General features: G+C 52.3%; 1 protein-coding gene across 3 annotated transcripts in view; it reads left to right on the plus strand.

Moving 5' to 3' along the window:
- Nucleotides 1-19,428, plus strand: part of SOGA1 (suppressor of glucose, autophagy associated 1) — an 87,673-nt gene that overhangs the window by 15,506 nt on the left and 52,739 nt on the right. For all 3 annotated transcript variants that reach the window (XM_032141822.2, XM_032141824.2, XM_032141823.2), the window contains exons 2-3: nt 9,190-9,414; nt 19,113-19,271. In XM_032141822.2, coding sequence (XP_031997713.2) covers nt 9,190-9,414; nt 19,113-19,271 — 384 coding nt within the window. The remainder of the gene's footprint in view (nt 1-9,189; nt 9,415-19,112; nt 19,272-19,428) is intronic.

A 19,428-nucleotide genomic window follows, 5' to 3' on the forward strand; every position in this document is an offset into this window, starting at 1 on the left:
GAGGTCTCACCCCCTCCCCCTACCCGTTTGCGTGTGCTTGGGCACGACCCACCTTCCCTGTGCTTCTCTGAAGTTCTTCATCTGTAGAATGTGGATGATGGTTCCTGTCTTTCTTTACTGGGAGGGGCGGGGGGGGTTCAGTGAGGATCTGTGAGATGATTCAGATGGAATGTCTTTGTAAACTGTGAAGCCCTCTGCTGCTGTGCAAAATCTTGCTATTATTAGCAGTAGTGTGAGCTCATGTTTGGCTGTCCGGCCCAGCCGGGGCCAAGAGGCTCTTCCTGGACAATTCTCCCAGGATTCTTGGGAATCAGTCCATCGAGGGGAGCAGGTTTGCGCCTCTGAGAGGCTGCTTCCTGCAAGCTGAGCTCATGGTTTGGCAGGGGGTGGACAGAGATACACTTTGTGGGCAGGGAGTGGGTGCGTGAGCAGGAGGTTCCCTGCATAGACAGACCCTGCCTACCCTCCTTGAGTGGCATAGGGATCTGAGACCAGTTCTGATCTGCCCAGGCTCTCCCTCTCTCATTTTTATTTAGAGACAGGGGTCTCACTCTGTCACCTAGCCTGGAGTGCAGTGGTGCAGTCATGGCCCACAGCAGCCTGGAACTCCTGGGCTCAAGTGAACCTCCTGCCTCAGTCTCCTGAGTAGCTGGGGACTACAGGCACATGCCCAGCTAAGTTTTTTAAATTTTTTTTTTTTTTTGTAGAGACGGAGACTCACTGTGTTGCCAAGGCTGGTCTTGAACTCCTGTCTTCCTAACTCTTTGCAGCTGGCCGGGAGTTGTGGACTGGGCAGGACAGAAGCTATACTCTTTTTTTTTTTTTGAGTCGGACTCTCTCTGTGTCACTCAGGCTGGAGTATAGTGGTGCAATCCTTGCTTATTGCAGCCTCAACCTCCCAAGCTCAAGTGATCCTCCTGTTGCAGCCTCCTGAGCGTCTGAGGCTACAGGTGCGCAGCACCATGCCTGGCTAATTTTTAATTTTTTTGTAGAGATGGGGTCTCGCTATGTTGTCCAGGCTGGTCTCGAACTCCTGAGCTCAAGGGATCCTCCCTCTTAGGCCCCCGCAAAGTGTTGCGATTACAGGCGTGAGCCGCCATGCCTGGCCCCATACTCATTCTTTAATTCCTACATCTACCCATAGACAGTGACAGGTACCTGCTCTGTGCCATGGCCTGCCCTGGGTGATGCTGAGGACTAGACACAAACCAGCCCCTGCCCTTCTCCCTAGCTCTTGGAGAAGATTGACATGAAAACAGACAAATACAACCTAAAATTACCAGCACAACGGACCATAGATTTCAGAGTGTGGGGTTTGAATCAGAGTCTGGGAAGGAAATGTTCTGGAAGGATGAGATAGTCAGGAGTCAGCCTGGCAAAGGCCGTTCTAGCAGAGGGAATAGCTGAACAAATTGGAAGAGCACAGTTATGACGCACTGACCCAGGGCCACGTGGCTTGTTTGGAATCCAGCCCCGCAGGTCCCTTGCTCAAGCAGCTCTGCGAAGCTTCTGAGCCTCGTCTCCTCATCTGCAAAATAGGAACATTTTCAGCACCTACCTCACAGGGTTGGTAAGAGGATTAAACTGTCAACTGATAATGCACGTACTGCCTGTGTGGGGGCCTGGTAATTAGTGAGCCTCCTAATAGGTGGTAGCCATGTTTTGTTTGTTGAAACAGTCTGTCTCTGTCGCCCAGGCTGGAGTGCATTGGTGCAATCTCAGCTCACTGCAACCTCTGCCTCTGGGGCTCAAGCGATTCTCCTGCCTCAGCTTCCCGAGTAGCTGGGATTACAGGCACATGCCACCAAGCCTGGCTAATTTTTTTGTATTTTTTTGTAGAGATGGGGTTTCACCATGTTGGTCAGGCTAGTCTCGAACTCCTGACCTCAGGTAATCCATCCACCTCGGCCTCCCAAAGTGCTGGGATTACAGGCATGAGCCGCCGTGCCTGGCCAATGGTAGCCATTTTTAAAGTCACAGCCTATTTGGATGCTGGAGGGCCGGGGTAAGGCGGGAGTAGGGAGGAGACCAAGGGCTGGCTCAGGACCCGGTCAGGGGACTTGGACCTGATGCAGAAGCTGGTGAGAACTGGTAGAAGAGATAGAAAGCCGTCTGCCTTCTTCAGATTTTCTCCAAAAACAGCTATTAACTGTGTAATCAGAGCAAAAAAGCAGTCTCTAGAAAGGGAAGCACTGCCTATCCTGGCAGCAGTGTGGGTGCCCTGGTCCCCCATCCTCCCCCACGCTCCTATTCCCCGTTTCCAGTCAAGCTAAAAAATCTGGGTTAGCTTCAAGAGTAGCCTTTAAGGTGAAGAGGTCAACTTGAAGGAGGTGGCCAGGCTGTGGTGGGGCTGAGGGTCGGGGTCCCCAAGGCTCTGAGGTGGGCACTACCAGGCACTGTGCCCTTTTGTTGTCCGGCAGAGGATGAGGCTTGGGGTTTCCCTGGTGGTGTTGAGGGGATTTTTTTTTTTTTTTTTTTTTTTGAGACACAGTCTCGCTCTGTTGCCCAGGCCGGAGTGCAGTGGCACGACCTCGGCTCACTGCAACCTCTGCCTCCCAGACTCAAGCAATTCTCTTGCCTCAGCCTCCCAAACAGCTGGGATTGCAGTCGTGAGGTACCACACCTGGCTAATTTTTATATTTTTAGTAGAGCCAAGGTTTCATGTCTACAACTTCGTTCTATAGCCACAAGGCCTACTGAGTCCAGTGGAGCTGGGCCTCTCCCTCCCTACTTCCACACAGTTAGGGGGTCTGGGAGCTGGGAGAGGCTCTTCAGAACCACTGAGCTGTCTGTGAAGGAGCTAGGAAGGCTGTGCTCCTCACCCCCACCTCCCAGGGCCCCCCACCCCCAGCTCCTTCAGTTGGATCTGTCACTGAAGAGCTCTCCTGGGATGGGGGCCCAGACTGCATGACCGCAGAGCCCCAGAGCATTCTTAGGCTCCCTGAGGACTGTGAACCTCTGGAGCAGAACAAGGGCCTGCCCTCTGGGTCCCCTCCCCAAGCCCCAGCAGCCCTTCTCCTAGCCCCACCTCGGGCCCCGAAAGCCCAGCGCCCCTGCCTAAGTCCTGCATTCGCCAGCCTCTCCCACCCACGTCCCTGCAGACCCAGCCTGGGGCCACAGGCCTGCCTTTGTCAGCTCACCCTCTCACGTGGGGCCGTGCCAGCAGGGGCTGACGGGCATTCTGCCTGCAGCTGGGACTAGCCCCCCGAGAGGCCTAGGCCCCCCTGGAGAGATGGAACTGGCGTGAATGCAACATCTTGCGCTGTCACAAATTGACTGTGGTGAAGGGCAGGCCTTGGGGAGACAGCTGCTCATGTGAGAACTATCATTCATTCATTCACTTATTCAAAGGATGCCTACTGAGATCCTGCTCTGTGTCAGGCCCTGGCTTGGGGACTTGTGCTCAGAGACCTGACTCTTGCCCTTTTGGGGGGGGGAAAAAAACTAGAAGGAAATGTCCTTCATCAGAGTCTCTTGGGGGGCTCACCCTAGGAATTTCTGATTCAGCAAGTCTGGGTTGGGACATGAGAATTTCTCACAAATTCACCAGTGATGCTGATGTTACTGGTCCAGGAACTGCACTTCGAGAGCCACTGTAATTCAGGTATTGGAATTATGCACGGATTATATTTTCTTTTTCTTTTCTTCTTCTTTTTTTTTTTTTTTAGACAGAATCTTGCTCTGTTGCCCAGGGTGGAGTGCAGTGGTGTGATCTCAGCTCACTGCAACCTCTATCTCCTGGGTTCAAGCAATTCCTCTGCCTTAGTAGCTGGGATTACAGGCACCTGCCACCACACCTGGCTAATTTTGTATTTTTAGTAGAGACAGGGTTTCACCAAGTTGCCCAGGCTGGTCTCAAACTCCTGACCTCAAATGGTCCGCCCGCCTCGGTCTCCCCATAGTGCTGGGATTATAGGCGTGAGCCACTGCACCTGGCCTGTTTTCTCTATTTTCAAAACTGTCTCTATGACCATGTTTTACTTTTAGAGACAGGCTCTTGCTCTCTTGCCCAGGCTGGAGTGCAGTGGTGCAATCATAGTTCAGCATAACCCCAACCTCCTGGGCTCAAACAATCCTCCCACCCCAGTCTCCCAAGTAGCTGGGGTCACAGGTGCACTACCAGGCCAGGTAATCCATCCACCTCAGCCTCCCAAAGTGCTGGGATTACAGGTACGAGCCACCGCACCTGGCCAATGATAGCCATTTTTAAAGTCATGGCCTATTTGGATGTAATACATTATTATTATTATTGTTATTTTTTGTAGAGATGAGGTCTTACTATGTTGCCCAGGCTGGTCTTGAACTCCTGGGCTCAAGTGATCCTCCTGCCTCAGCCTCTCAGAATGCTGGGGTTACAGGGGTGAGCCACTGTGCCCTGCCAATGCTTTATTTTATTTTATTTTATTTTATTTTATTTTATTTTACTTTATTTTTTTCTGAGACAGTCTCGCTCTGTTGCCCAGGCTGGAGTGCAGTGGCATGATCTCAAGTCACTGCAACCTCTGCCTCCTGGGTTTAAGCAATTCTCCTCCCTCAGCCTCCTGAGTAGCTGGGATTACAGGCATGCACCACCATGCCCGGCTAATTCTTGTATTTTTAGTAGAGATGGGGTTTCACCATGTTGGCCAGGCTGGTGTCAAACTCCTGACCTCATGATCTGCTGGCCTCAGCCTCCCAAAGTGCTGGGATTACAGGTGTGAGCCATCGCGCCCAGCCTGGCCTGTTTTATAAATACGAAAATCAGTCATTTAAAAGTTAAAAAAAATGATTTCCAAAAATGACTCTAGCGCTCTGGGTGTGATCTTATGTGAGAGATGTCACCTCCCGTGATCTAAATGTCATGCATTTGTTAATGTAGCCCAGCATCATAGGGTTGTGTGCATTTCCCCTTGGTTCAACCTGAGCTTGGGGTCCACTTGGACCCTCCTATTCTTTCCATCACCATATCCTGTCATTTTAACTTTCTAGAGATAATAAGTGAGGTGCTGGTAACTGGCATGGCTAGGATTTGAACACAGATCCATCTGGAGTCTGGCCTAGCCTGGATTTAGCCAACTGGCTTGCACTTACTGAGAGATCTTTCCTTCATGGTTCCTTCATCGGCTGCCTGAAACAGCGCGTGGATCCTTGACTTCCTCATTTTTTTAACTGGTGTGATCATTTACTGTTCCACTTCCTCCTCTCCACTCTGGTTCTGTCCATGTGGTATGCTGGTGGGGTGGTGAGTCTGTGTCTATGAGGATGGAGGTGGGGGTGGGGGGCCTGGCAAAGTGACTGTTCCTCTGCAGCCCCAGGAGTCAAACCGATGGGCAGGAAAACCTCCCGAGCTTGTGAGAACTGGCCTGGAGGGCAGGGCTCCCTAACCCTGACCCTGAGTTAAATCCATCCAGCCTCGGGGGGCACTGGCAACCCCAGCCATACCCACTTCCTCACAGGGAGCCATCCTACCAGGCTGACTATTGGAAGAGCAGAGCAGTCCTTGCCCTCTGGGCAGGAAGGAGTGAAGAGAGAGACCCCCATGTTTGTTCCTTTCCCAGACGCAAGGTCAGATTCCCCTTCCTCCCAGCCCCAGCGGGGGTGTGGTGAGGGGTGCTCGGACAGAAGCCAGAGGTGTCCCTCTGACGGAGCAGAGTGGACACGTGCCTCCTCCCAGTGGCAGCATGAGGAGGGAGGAATACGAGAGCCCACTTCCAGTCCCTTCCTTTCCATTTTCTCTGGGGAAAGGCGGGTAGAAAGAGCTGAGGAATCCGGCTCTCCAGATCTGCCATCTCCAGGGCCCGCAGAGGCCTTTTTGCCCCTTGGACCCCCCACCCCTGCTTCCATCACCGCCATCCTCGGTGCTTCCCCTGGCTCCTCAGGGATGCCTTTAGCAGGTCATTCATCCCTGGTGACTCTGTTTCTCTTTATTTTGTGAGACAGAGGCTCGCTCTGCTGCTCAGGCTGGAGTGCAGTGGTGTGATCTTGGGTCATTGCAACCTCTGCCTCCCAGGTTTAAACGATTCTCCTGCTTCAGCCTCCCGAGTAGCTGGGATTACAGGCGCCCACCACCATGCCTGGCTAATTATTTTTAGTAGAGATGGAGTTTCACCATGTTGGCCATACTGGTCTTGAACTCCTGGCCTCAGGCGATCTGACCGCCTTGGCCTCCCAAAGCACTGGGATTACAGGCGTGAACCACCGCACCTGGCCAGTTTCCCTTCTTAGTATACAATCTTATTTAAATCATTCGGTCACACTAAGAGTAGGTATTATCATTCCCATTTGTGACTGGGTTTTCACATTTGTATGAGACATAATAATTATGCATTTCTTCTGCGTAATTCTACTTCCCTCTTCCCTTACACTTAGTATCTAATGATTGTTGCACATTCGTATGTCTTTTTTGTTGTTTTTGACCTGACTAAACATGCATGCATCCATTCAGTTAATATTTGTTGGGAGCCTACCGCCTGCTAGGCCAAATGGGGTGGCCTCCAGGCACTCATGGTTTGGCTGGGAGACTAACTATTAAACATAGAATTGCAAATTTGCTAATAATGATTACAAAGGAGAAGTGAGGAACAGCTGGAAGCTGATGAGAGCGGTAGCAGAAGCTGCCTTGAGGAAGTGAGGTCATACTCTTACCCTCTCTGCTGAAAACCCAAACCCAGGCCAGGCATGGTGGCTCATGCCTGTCATCCCAGCACTTTGGGATGCTGAGCTAGGCAGATTGCTTGAGCTCAGGAGTTCATCACCAGCCTGGGCAACATGGCAAAACCCTGTGTCTACACACACACACACACACACACACACACACACGCACGCACAGAATTAGCTGGATGTGGGGTTGTGTGTCTTTGGTCCCAACTACTTGGGAGGCTAAGGTGGGAGGGTGGCTTGAGCCTGGGAGGCAGAGGTTGCAGTGAGCTGAGATTTTGCCACCGCACTCCAGCCTGGGTGACAGAGTGAGACCCTATCTCAAAACAAACAAGCAAGCAAACAAACCCCAAACCCAAATTCTATTTGGCCCCTCAAAGCGCCATGTGGTTGACTCCTGTCAGTTTCCTCAGCCTCAAATTAACCCAGTAGCTGCCCTGGCCTCCTTGCTGTACCTTGACACCGAGCTCTTTCCTGCCTCTGAGCCTTGGCACACACTGTTCCCTCTGCCTGGAATAACCTCTCCCTCTAGCTTTCTCGGCTGTTCCTTCTTCTCTCAGTTCAAATGTCTCTTTTGTAGAGATGGCCTCCGTGATCATGTCCCCTAACATAGCACTCCCCATCACTCTATCATATAACTCATGTTGTTTGGTTTCATTTTGGTTTTGTCTTTATAGCACTTAACAGTATCTGAGGTTTTTTTTTTTTTCTTGGAGATAAGGTCTCACTCTGTCACCCAATGGTGCAATCTCGGCTCACTGTAACCTCTGCCTCCTAGGTTCAAGTGATTCTCATGCCTCAGCCTCCCGAGTAGCCGGGATTACAGGCGTGAACCACCACGCTGGGCTCAATTTTTTTTTTTTTTTTTTGTATTTTTAGTAGAGACAGGGTTTCACCATGTTGGCCAGGCTGGTCTCAAACTCCTGACCTCAAATGATCCACCTGCCTCGGCCTCCCAAAGTGCTGAGATTACAGGTGTGAGCCACTGCGCCCAGCCAGGTGTCTTTTGTTATTATTATTATTTGCTGGTTTACTGTGTATCTTCCTGGTGAAGCTTGGGGCTCCATACAGAATATATAGAAGGGGCTGGACCCACCGCAGTGTCCCTCCCTGCCCCTGCGCTTAGCACAGGGCCTAGGACATACATAGTTGATACTCATCCATGTTTCTTTTTTTTGAGACGGAGTCTCGCTGTGTCACCCAGGATGGAGTGCAGTGGTGCGATCTCAGCTCACTGCAAGCTCCGCCTCCCGGGTTCACGCCATTCTCCTGCCTCAGCCTCCCGAGTAGCTGGGACTACAGGCACCCGCCACCATGCCCGGCTAATTTTTTGTATTTTTAGTAGAGACGGGTTTTCACTGTGTTAGCCAGGATGGTCTCGATCTGACCTCGTGATCCACCATCTCAGCCTCCCAAAGTTCTGGGGTTATAGGCATGAGCCACTGTGCCCAGCCTCATCCATGTTTCTTAAATGGCCTCTCCTGCTTCCCCAGTATGTTCCTGTTGCTTCTGTAACAAATCACTACAAATTTAGTGGCTTAAAAGAACACCAGGCCAAGGACACGGTGGCTCATGCCTATAATCCCAGCACTTTGGGAGGCCGAGGTGGGCGGATTACGAGGTCAGGAGATCGAGACCATCCTGGCTAACATGGTGAAACCCCGTCTCTACTAAAAATACAAAAAAAAATTAGCCGGGCGTGGTGGCGGATGCCCGTAGTCCCAGCTACTTGGGAGGCTGAGGCGGGAGAATGACGTGAACCTGGGAGGGGGAGTTTGCAGTGAGCTGAGATCACGCCACTGCACTCCAGCCTAGGCGACGGAGCGAGACTCCATCTCAAAACACCAGGCTGGGCAGGGTGGCTCACACCTGTTCCCAGCACTTTGGGAGGCCAAGGCGGGCAGATTGCTTGAGGTCAGGAGTTCAAGACCAACCTGGCCAACATGGTGAAACCCCATCTGCACTAAAAATATAAAAAATCAGCTGGGTGTGGTGGTGGGCACCTGTAATCCCAATTACTTGGGAGGCTAAGGCAGGGAGAATCGCTTGAAGTAGGGAGGGGGAGGTTGCAATGAGCTGAGATCGTGCCATTACACTCTAGCCTGGGCTACAGAGTGAGACTCCATCTCAAAAAAACAAACAAACAAACAAAGAACACTAGATTATTATCCTCTGATCCTGGAGGTCAAAGGTCTAGAAATCAAGGTTTGGGCAGGGCTGCATTCCTCGGGAAGGCTCCAGGGGAGAAACCTTTTCCTTGCCTTCTAGAGGCACCCCCTTCCTCCAACATCGAAGCATCTCACTCCAGCCTCTGCTTCTGTTTCCCTGTCTTGGGATCCTTAATTTACTCATATTTGCAAAGTCCCTTTTGCCATGTAAGGTAGCATTCACAGATTCTGGGAATGTGAACATGGACATCTTCGGAGGTCTGTCATTCAGCCTGCCACATCCAGGTCCCCCATGGTGCTTCATTCAGCACTGGGTGTGGCCAGCACTGAGGCCTCCTAGCTGCTACTGTGGGCCCAGTAACCTGACTCTTCCTTCCCTCCGCAGGACGAGATTGAAGAGCTGCGGGCGGAGATGCTGGAGATGCGAGACGTCTATATGGAGGAGGACGTGTATCAGCTGCAGGAGCTGCGACAGCAGCTGGACCAGGCCAGCAAGACCTGCCGCATCCTGCAGTACCGGCTGCGCAAAGCCGAGCGCCACAGTCTCCGCGCTGCCCAGACTGGCCAGGTGGACGGCGAGCTTATCCGTGGTCTGGAGCAGGATGTCAAGGTCAGCCTGGGCTCGGGTGCCCTTGTTGCTGGGATAGGACCACAAGTCTAAGTGGGGCCCAGGTTGGCCTTACATCTCACTTCTGTGTGTCCATGGCCAAGTTCTACCACCTCTCTGGGCCTCAGTTTCCTCATCTAAGTAGGAATTCCTGGTGAACCCATAGGGCTTCTATCGGGGTGTCCCAAAATGGTATCATAATATGAATCCTTCCTACTAGCAGCAGCTACCGTTTTGTTTTGTTTTTTTTTTTCTTTCTTTGAGACAGAGTTTCTCTCTTGTCGCCCAGGCTGGAATGCAATGGCACGATCTCAGCTCATTGCAACTTCTGCCTCCTGGGTTCAAGCGGTCTCTTGCCTCAGCCTCCCAAGTAGCTGGGATTACAGGCACCTGCCACCACACCTGGCTAATTTTTGTATTTTTAGTAGAGACAGGGTTTCACCATGTTGGCCAGCCTGGTCTCAAACTCCTGACCTCAGGTGATCTGCCCACCTTGGCCTCCCAAAGTGCTGGGATTACAGGCATGAGCCACTGCGCCTGGCTGAGAAGCTATTGTTTATTGCGTATCAACCACACACCTGGTGCTAGCCTCTAATTGTCCTGCACGGTTCCATGGAGATTTCTTTTTCTTCTTCTTTTTTTAGAGACAAGGTCTTGCTCTGTTGCCTAGGCATCAGGCAGTGATGTGATCATAGCTCACTGTAGCCTCCACCTCCTGGGCTCCCCCCACCTCAGCTTCCTGAGTAGCTGGGACTACAGGCACACACCACCACACCTGGCTAATTTTTGTATATGTTGTAGAGATGGGGTCTCATTATGTTGCCCAGGCTGGTCTCAAACTCCTGGGCTCAAGTGATCTTCCTGCCTTGGCCTCCCAAAGTGCTGGGATTACAAGGATGAGCCAGGGTGCCAGGCAGAGTTTCCTTAATTACGCTAATGAAAAGTGGTGAAGGCCTCGAGACCATCCTGGCTAATGCGGTGAAACCCTGTCTCTACTAAAAATACAAAAAATTAGCCGAGCATGGTGGCGGGCACGTGTAGTCCCAGCTACTCAGGAGGCTGAGGCAGGAGAATGGCGTGAACCTGGGAGGCGGAGCGTGCAGTGAGCCAAGATCGCGTCACCACTGCACTCCAGCCTGAGCGACAGAGCAAGACTCCGTCTCAAAAAAAAAGAAAAGTAGTGAAGGCCTAGAGTTGGTCAAGGCTGGTTTAAATCTTGGCTCCAATATATCTGAACTTTATTATTTTGAGCAAAGTCACCTATTTCAGTGTCCTCATCTGTAAAATGGGTTTGCAGCAATCTCTATCTCACAGGGTTCTATGAGGATTAAATGAAATAATGTGGGCTGGGCACAGTGGCTCATGCCTGTAATCCCAGCACTTTGGGAGGCCGAGGCGGGCAGATCACCTGAGGTCAGGAGTTCGAGACCAGCCTGGCCAACATGGTGAAAACCCATCTCTACTAAAAATACACAAATTAGCCGAGTGTGGTGGTTCCCGCCTGTAATCCCAGCTACTCAGGGGCTGAGACAGGAGAATCGCTTGAACCCGGGAGGTGGAGGTTGCAGTGAGCTGAGATCGCGCCACTGCACTCCAACCTGGGTGGCAGAGTGAGACTCCGTCTCAACAAAAAAAAAAAAAAAAGAAAGAAATAATGTGGGTAAAATGCCAGCATAACGACTCAAAAATGTTAGCTATTATTATTATTTCCATTTTCTTGATGAAGAATCTGAGGTTCAGAGAAAGGCAATACCTGCCCAAGGTCAAGGGGCGCTCAGTGTGTTGGTGGCAGAGCCCAGGCTCATGAGCCTCCCAAGCCTCCAGCTTGGCCTCACTGCTCTCTGCTTCAGGAAGCAGGGGAAGGGTGGGTGGGAGGTTGGCAGGTGGGATGTCCCCCTGCCCGTCTTCGGAAGCTCTGGTCTGGTGGTGAGAACTCCAGGGCCCCCAGGCCCTGCCCCCTGGCCTCAGAACTCAGCCCAGTGTGATCCGGTGACAGGAGGATCAGCCTGGCCAACATGGTGAAACCCCGAGGCTACTAAAAATACAAAATTAGCCGGATGTGGTGGTACACGCCTGTACTCCCAGCTACTCAGGAGGCTGAGGCAGATGAATCGCTTGAACCTGGGAGGCCAAGGTTGCAGTGAGCTCACACCATTGCAGTGCAGCCTGGGTGACAGAGTGAAACTCTGTCTCAAAAAAAAAAAAAAAAAAAAAAATTAGCTGGGTGTGGTGGTAAGTGCCTATAGTCCCAGCTATAAGCGAGGCCAAGGCCAGAGGATTGCTTGAGTCCAGGAGTTAAAGGTTGCAGTGAGCTATGATTGCAGCACTGCACTCCAGCCTGGGCGACAGAGCGAGACCTTGTCTCTCTTTAAAAGAAAAAAATGAATGAGTTAGTTTCCAAGTTCAAAGCGTACCTCTACTTGACAGGGCAGCTCCCGGGCATATTCAGGTTCCAATCACTGCGTTGGGAGGGGTGGGGGGTGGTGGGAGAAGGCAGTAGGGAGGAGATGGGGACTGGGAGGGAATAGCTGGAGAAGCTCAGAGGAATCTGCGTTTGGGCATATAGTGGAGGATTTCTGGGAGGGACACAAAAAAATGTCAGACTTCAGAAAGATGAGGAAGGGGCGGAGGAAAGGCTGGGACCTGGAGCTAGCTGCGGGCTGTGGCGCCTCCGTGGGTGGAGCCAGAGCAGCGGCGGCGGCGGCGGCGGCGGCGGGGAGGCGGAGGTGGGGAGCTGGTGTGGGGAGCGGGTGTGTGGCTCTCCGGAGTCTGGGCGGAGAGGAGGGGCCCTTTCTGTTGGGATTTGAATTAGCCAATTAGCATCCCTCTTGCCCCTTCCCTCCCTCCTCTCCCCACGCTGCAGCTGGAGCGCTGAGCTCATCTGCGGGCCTGGGGCCTGAGCTGGATGGACACCTCTGGCCACCACCCTGAGCCCCATGTGCTGGGGTCGTTCTGGGGGTTTTGGGAAGTTATCAGAATGCTGCTTTCCCTGGCATCGTCTTGGAGGGCTTGATGGACCCGAGCGGGCGCTGCCTAGGAGGGTACCTCTAGGACTTCCCCAACTTGCTCTGCCAGCTCCTTGGCCCATGCCCTGACTGGCCCTTACCGCTTGGTGCCTCATTTTCCCCTTCTGTTAATTGTGGCTTTTGACCAGCTGAATCTTCAGGGCTTTTGAGCTCCGGTGGTTTTATGGAGCAGAGGGGTATTGGTGGGGTGGGGTGGGGGGGTCATGAATAAAACCACAGGCCTCAGTGCCCCCCCAACTCCCAGGCTCTCCCTCTCTGCTGGTCCTCACCATTGACAGGACCTACAGAACCTCGGTAGGGCCTTTGTCCAGCATGAGGAGGGCAAGGTCACGGGGCGGGAGCTGCTGTGCCACTTGTTTGCTGTGTGGCCTTGGGTAAGTTCCTTCACATCTCTGAGCTTGTTTCCTCATGTGGAAAATGGAGATAAAATGAGTCCCTCCCTCTAGGGGTTTTTGTGAGGATAAAATGAAATAATTCGAGTGAAGAGAGTATTGAACACTAGGTCTGGAAATAAACATGTATTGGTTGTGGTTTTCGTTTTCGTTTTCTTTTTCTTTTCTTTTTTTTTTTTTTTTTTGAGATGGAGTCTCGCTCTGTTGCCCAGAGACTGGAGTGCAGTGGCGCGATCTCGGCTCACTGCAAGCTGCGCCTCCCGGGTTCGCGCCATTCTCCTGCCTCAGCCTCCCAAGTAGCTGGGACTACAGGTGCCCGCCACCATGCCCGGCTATTTTTTTGTATTTTTAGTAGAGACGGGGTTTCACCGTGTTATCCAGGATGGTCTCAATCTCCTGACCTCGTGATCTGCCCGCCTCGGCCTCCCAAAGTGCTGGGATTACAGGCGTGAGCCACCGCACCTGGCCTTTTTTCTTTTTTTTTAAAGACAGGGTCTCACTCTGTCACCCAGGCTGGAGTGCAGTGGTGTGATCTCAGCAACCTCTGCCTCCTGGGTTCCAGCAATTCTCCTACCTCAGCCTCCCAAGTAGCTGGGATTACAGGCATGTGCCACCATGTCCAGCTAATTTTTGTATTTTTAATAGAGATGGGGTTTCTCTATGTTGACCAGGCTGTTCTCTAACTCCTGACCTCAGGTGATCCACCCAAGTTGGCTTTCCAAAGTGCTGGGATTACAGGTGTGAGCCACCATGCCTGGTCTGGTTGTGGTTTTCTTATTGCTGAGAAGAACTTACACAGCAAGTACAAGTTCTTCTGAGCAATACGTCCGTAGGACTACTAGTAGTAGTAGACTAGTAGGACTGGTTGGTAGTAGTACTAGACTAGTAGTCTGGGGGCAAGGGTAGGCCAGGATCTCAGCCTCCCAGGATGGATGAAAATCACCAGGAGGGCTTGTTCACAATGCACATTCCCAGGACCCCTCAGGAGCTGAGACCTGATACTAGGAGGTGAAGTCCGGGGAATCTGGGATCTAAATTCTTGTCTAAAGTGACTCCTATAGGAAGCCAAGGACACACCAGGAGCATGCCCCCTTCCTCAGATACAGGTGTTGCTGGAGAAAATGCTCTGGCTTTGGGTTTAATTCCTAGGTTACCTGTGCAAGTTACCTCCCTTCTTTGAGTCTCAGTTTCCTCATCTGTAGAGTGGGGGTGACATTCCCACCCTCCTTGGGTTTGTAGGAGGATTCAGCCACATGGAGTCCAGAATGCTGCCTGGCCAGGGGATGCTCTTCCTTTTTTTTTTTGAGACAAAGTCTTGCTCTGTCACTCAGGCTGGAGTGCAGTAGCATGATCTCGGCTCACTGCAACTTCCACGTCCCGGGTTGAAGCAATTCTCCTGCCTCAGCCTTCCGAGTAGCTGGGATTACAGGCGCACCACTATACCCAGCTAATTTTTGTATATTTTTTAGTAGAGACGGGGTTTCACCATGTTGACCAGTCTGGTCTTGAACTCCTGACCTCAAGTGATCTGCCGGCCTCGGCCTCCCAAAGGGCCAGAATTACAGGCATGAGCCACCACGCCCAGCCTTGTTTCTTTGTTTCTTTCTTTCTTGAAACATAGTCTCTCTTTGTCACCCAGGCTGCAGTGCAGTGGCCGATCACAGCTTACTGCAGCCTTGACCTCCTGGTCTCTCAAGGGATCCTCCTGTCTCAGCCTCCCGAGTAGCTGATACTACAGGCACATACCATCATGCCCTGCTAATTTAAAGAAATTTTTTTAGAGATGGGGGGTCTCCCTATTTTGCCCAGGCTGGTCTTGAACTCCTGGCCTCAAGCAGTCTTCCTACCTCGACCTCCCAAAGTATTGGAATTACAGGCATCAGCCACCGTGCCTCGCCAGGAGCTGCTCTTTCGTGAGAGCTCCCATCCCTCTCCCTGAGGATCAGGATGACAGGCCCAGGAGCCGAGGGGCCTGATGCCTGGGGAGCAGGGGCTGGAGGCTGCTAGTTGCACTTGGCAGGAGCCAGGCCCTAGTGCTGTAAACAGTGACCTCATGGCTGAGTGCATTTGTTTATGGTTTGGGGATTTGCCCTGGTTTCCGGAAGCTGCAGCTGCCACGCCTCCTTTAGTATCTCAGCCCCCCTACCTTGAGGGTAGCTGGGAGGATCAAATGAGACAGACATGTGGGGCCCTTCAAGCGCCTGACGTAGTAAGCCCACTGTTGGGGTTTATTATTAATACTTTTATTGTTGATGTTAATATATTTTCACGCATTGGGCCTATACGGCAAAATCAGGCTGAGAGTGAGACTTTAGAGTTGACCCACTCGATTTCAAAGCTTGGTTCTATAGCCTTCCTAGCTGTGTGACCTTGGGAAGTGACCTTTCCTTTCTGAGCCTCAGAATGGGGATAATAATCAAAGTGCTTCCCAACGGGATGAAAAGCACGTGGTGAGCACCCGGAGGATGTGCTAGCTGATTCTGTAAATCACTTGTGAGGGCCGAGGGGGCCCAGGACCACTGAGGCTCACTGAGGAGCAGGGACAAGCCCAGGCCACAGGGCTCCTGCCTCCCAGTCTGGCTGCCTGGAGTTGTGATTTTTTTTTTTTTTTTTTTTTTTCTTTTTCCAAGACAAAGTCTTGCTCTGTTGCCCAGGCTGGAGTGCAGTGGTGCAATCTCAGCTCACTGCAACCTCCGTCTCCTGGGTTCAAGCAATTCTCCTGTCTCAACTTCCCGAGTAGCTGGGATTACAGGCATGTGCCACCACGCCTGGCTAATTTTTGTATTTTTAGTAGAGACAGTAAAGACGGGGTTTTACCATGTTGGCCAGGCTGGTCCTGAACTCCTAACCTCAAGTGATCCGCCCGTCTCAGCCTCCCAAAGTGTTGGGATTATAGGCGTGAGCCACCGTGCTCGGCCTGTGCTTTCTTTTGATACAGCAGCCGTCAGGGAAAGGGAGTAAATAGGAAAGGGATTCCATGGAGAATGGGGCAGAAGGGAACTGGGGAATCATGGAGAGGATGGGAGGGGATGAAATCCTTAGAGTTGTTCATGAACCCCAGAGGATCCAGAAATCCATGTGGATTGTGACTTCTTGATGGGGACTGGTAGCCTCCCCAGGTGGAGGACATGGTGGAGATGGGGCATCCCTGCAGGAGGAGAGGAGCTGGCCCAGATGGGAGCTCATTTGAGAGAGGAGCCCTCACCCCAGCCAGGGGTGCAGCCCTTCCTGGACAGTGGGTGGGGTTGGCATTTGAGGGCAACCTCTTCAGCCCAGTAAGGGCAGGTGCCACTCCCCATGTATATTCAATCATTCACTCATTCATCTCCCTCCCTTTTCACTTGTTGGACCCTTGGATTTATTTGTTCATCCAACAAGCATTTATTAGGCACTTAGTGTGTGTCTGACGCTGTGCTGCTGCTGGGACACATAGATGTGAATGAGGCCAAGTATGTCTGCGGCCTTGATCTCTGTACCCCACCACTCCTGCCTCCAGTGCCTAAGCCGGATGAGTGAGTGAGTGAGTTAGTGAGTGAGTGTGAGTGAGTGAATGAATGGAATGTTGATCAGGACAGGGGCTTACTGGGTGACCTAACAGCCCCAAACCGGGGACCATGTTTAAATAACTTGTCCTGGGTCACATAGCCAGTAAATGCTGGAATTGGGCTTGAATCTAGTTTTCTCATCTGCAAAGCCCTTGTTCTGATACTGAGGGGTTGTTCTCCCCACTTTATGGATGAGGAAGGTCTGGTGCCCAGAGAGGCTGTGGGAGGAGCTTCATGGGCCTGCTCCTGGCTGTCCTACGAGATCCTCGGGCAGAAAGAGGCAGTGGCAGTGGAGGGAGGGAGAGGCCATGCCTGGTTTCCTTTCTGGTCATTGTTTTTCCTGGCCTGCCTCATACATTGCCAAGGGGTCCGTGCCGAGCTGGGCTTCGGCCCAGGCAGAGGTCAGAGCCAGGGAGGGCCCTCTTCCCTTCCGGCAGGGAGGAGGCACAACAGTCATTTCTGAGACCAGCAGGCACGGGGTGCTGGGCTCTCTGCCCCACGTGGAGTTCCTGCTGGCGAAACCTGGGCACCCCTGGGAGACCCTGGGCTATACTGGCCCCTCAGCCAAACCCCTGGGGCTCCCAGCGCAGCCCAACCCACACTGGCTTTGCGTGACCCTGAGTGAGTCACTTCTGCTCTGAGCTCCAGTTTCCTTGTAGAATGGGGACAGGATTAGGGTGAAGATGGGTGAGTTTGGCATGCAGTAGGTATTCACCAAACAGTAGTTCCCAATCTACATAGAGATGGAGTCTGGTTGCAATTTCCCAGCTCAGAAGGGCCTTCCATCCTCATCCCTGCAGGCCTCCTTTCCTGGCCTCCCTCAACCAGCCAGCAGGGGACAGAACAGAGGGTGTCTGCCAGGAATGGGGTGCTGTTGCTACAGAGTCCTGGACCGGGATCAGAGATTGCAGATCCTCTAACTTCTTTCTGTAGAGATGACTTGGACATCTGCCCACCCTTTGTCATTTCGGGCCTGTTCTACATCCCAGACAACTAGATATAGGTCTCAGGGTCACACTGTGACCTCTAGCCATCATGCCCTTCTCTGGGCTTCAGCTCCTTGGAGCAGCAGCCACCAGTCACCCAGGACTCACTGTGTGCAGGCCCCAGGCCAAGGCTTTTGTGCAATAGCTGGTTCAATTATCCTGTCAGGCCTATAAGGTTGATCCTGTTATTACCGCGTTCATTTTATAGTTGAGGAGACTGAGGTACAGAGAGGAAAATTGCCTTGCCCAGGACTACACACTAGTCAGTGGCAGAGATGGGATTCAGTGGTCTAGGGCCCATCTTGCTCTGGGTTTCTGCTGCAGCTCAATCCCCTCTCTGTTTTGTTTTATTTTGTTTTTAGGAGACAGGGTCTCACTCTGTTGCCCAGGCTGGAGTGCAGTGGCACAATCATAGCTCACCGCAACCTCGACCTCCAGGGCCCAAGCGATTCTTCCATCTTGGCCTCCTGAGTACTTGGGCCTGTAGGTGTGTGCCACCATGCCAAGCTAACTTTTTTGGGTTTTTTTTTTGTAGAGGTGAGGTCTTGCTATGTTCCCCAGGCAGATCTCGAATTCCTGGGCTCAAGCGATCCCCCTGCCTCAGCTTCTCAAAGTGTGGGATTCCAGGTGTGAGCTACCGTGTCCAGCCCCTCAAAGTATTGGGATTAAAGGTGTGAGCTACTGTACCCAGTTCCTCAGTCTCCTCCCTTTAAGATGAGCCTCTGGCCCTCCCACAGGCTTTTGTGAGGACTGGGCAAGAGGTGGCTGGGAGAGGCTTTGGAAGTGTGAAGAGCCCAGGTAGCCAGGCGCAGTGGCTCATGCCTGTAATCTCAGCTATTCGGGAAGCTGAAGCAGGAGGATCCCTTGAGGCCAGAAGTTCAAGACTCTCCGGGACCACATAGTGAGACCCCGTTTCTTTTTATTTATTTATTTAGAGACAAAGTTTTGCTCTTGCTGCCCAGGCTGGAGTGCAGTGGCATGATTTCGGCTCACTGCAGCCTCTGCCTCCCTGGTTCAAGCAATTCTCCTGCTTCAGCCTCCCAAAGTGCTGGGATTACAGGCACCTGCCACCACACCCTAAGTTTTTGTATTTTTTGGGCTAATTTTTTGTATTTTTTGTATTTTTGTAGAGATGGGGTTTCACCATGTTGGCCAGTCTGGTCTCGAACTCCTGACCTGAGGTGATCCACCTGTCTCGACCTCCCAAAGTGCTGGGATTATAGGTGGGAGCCACTGCGCCCGGCTGAGACCCCGTTTCTACAAAAAAATGCAAAAATTAGCCAGGTGTGGTTATGCATACCTGTAGTCCCAGCTTCTCAGGAGGCTAAGGTGAGAGGATTGCTTGAGCCCTGGTGTTCAAGCCTGCAGTGAGACGTGATTGCACCACTGCACTCCCGCCTGGGAGACATAGTGAGACCCTGTCTCAAGAAAAAAAAAAAAAAAAAAAAGAGCCTCAGGTAAATGAAAAGGCATTCCTGAGAACAGGGTCTTCTCAGCTTTCCGGGGCTGTGCTGTGATACAGATGCTGAGAGCTTGCGGTACCTAGGTTTGGGTTTTGGTTCTACTGCTTCCTTCATGAGTTTCTTGGTCTCTTTGTGCCTCAGTTTGCTCATCTGCAGCATGGCAGTGATGCGATAGGAACATGCCTGTCTCTGGGGTTGCCCTGCTGTGAAAGTTGGGTGGTCAGTGGGACTTGCAAGTGGGGGCTCTCCTCAGCCAGCTCACATCCTTCTCTCTCCCACCCCTGCACAGGTCTCTAAGGACATCTCCATGCGGCTGCATAAGGAGCTCGAGGTGGTGGAGAAGAAACGGGCGCGGCTGGAGGAGGAGAATGAAGAGCTTCGTCAGCGGCTCATCGAGACTGAGCTGGCTAAGCAGGTGCTGCAGACAGAGCTGGAGCGACCGAGAGAGGTGAGGACCTCGTGCATCCAGCAGGGCCAGCCTAGGGCAGGTGGGCACATGCAAGCCCCCCAAGCCAGTGTCTCTGTGAGCCCCCGCTTGTGGGAAATGGGCAGCTTGTGCCTCCCTGGCAAGGTTGTTTATTCATTCATTCCTCCAGCATGCATTT

The sequence above is a fragment of the Hylobates moloch genome, unplaced genomic scaffold, assembly GCF_009828535.3.
Source record: "Hylobates moloch isolate HMO894 unplaced genomic scaffold, HMol_V3 SCAFFOLD_21, whole genome shotgun sequence".
NCBI lineage: Eukaryota > Metazoa > Chordata > Mammalia > Primates > Hylobatidae > Hylobates > Hylobates moloch.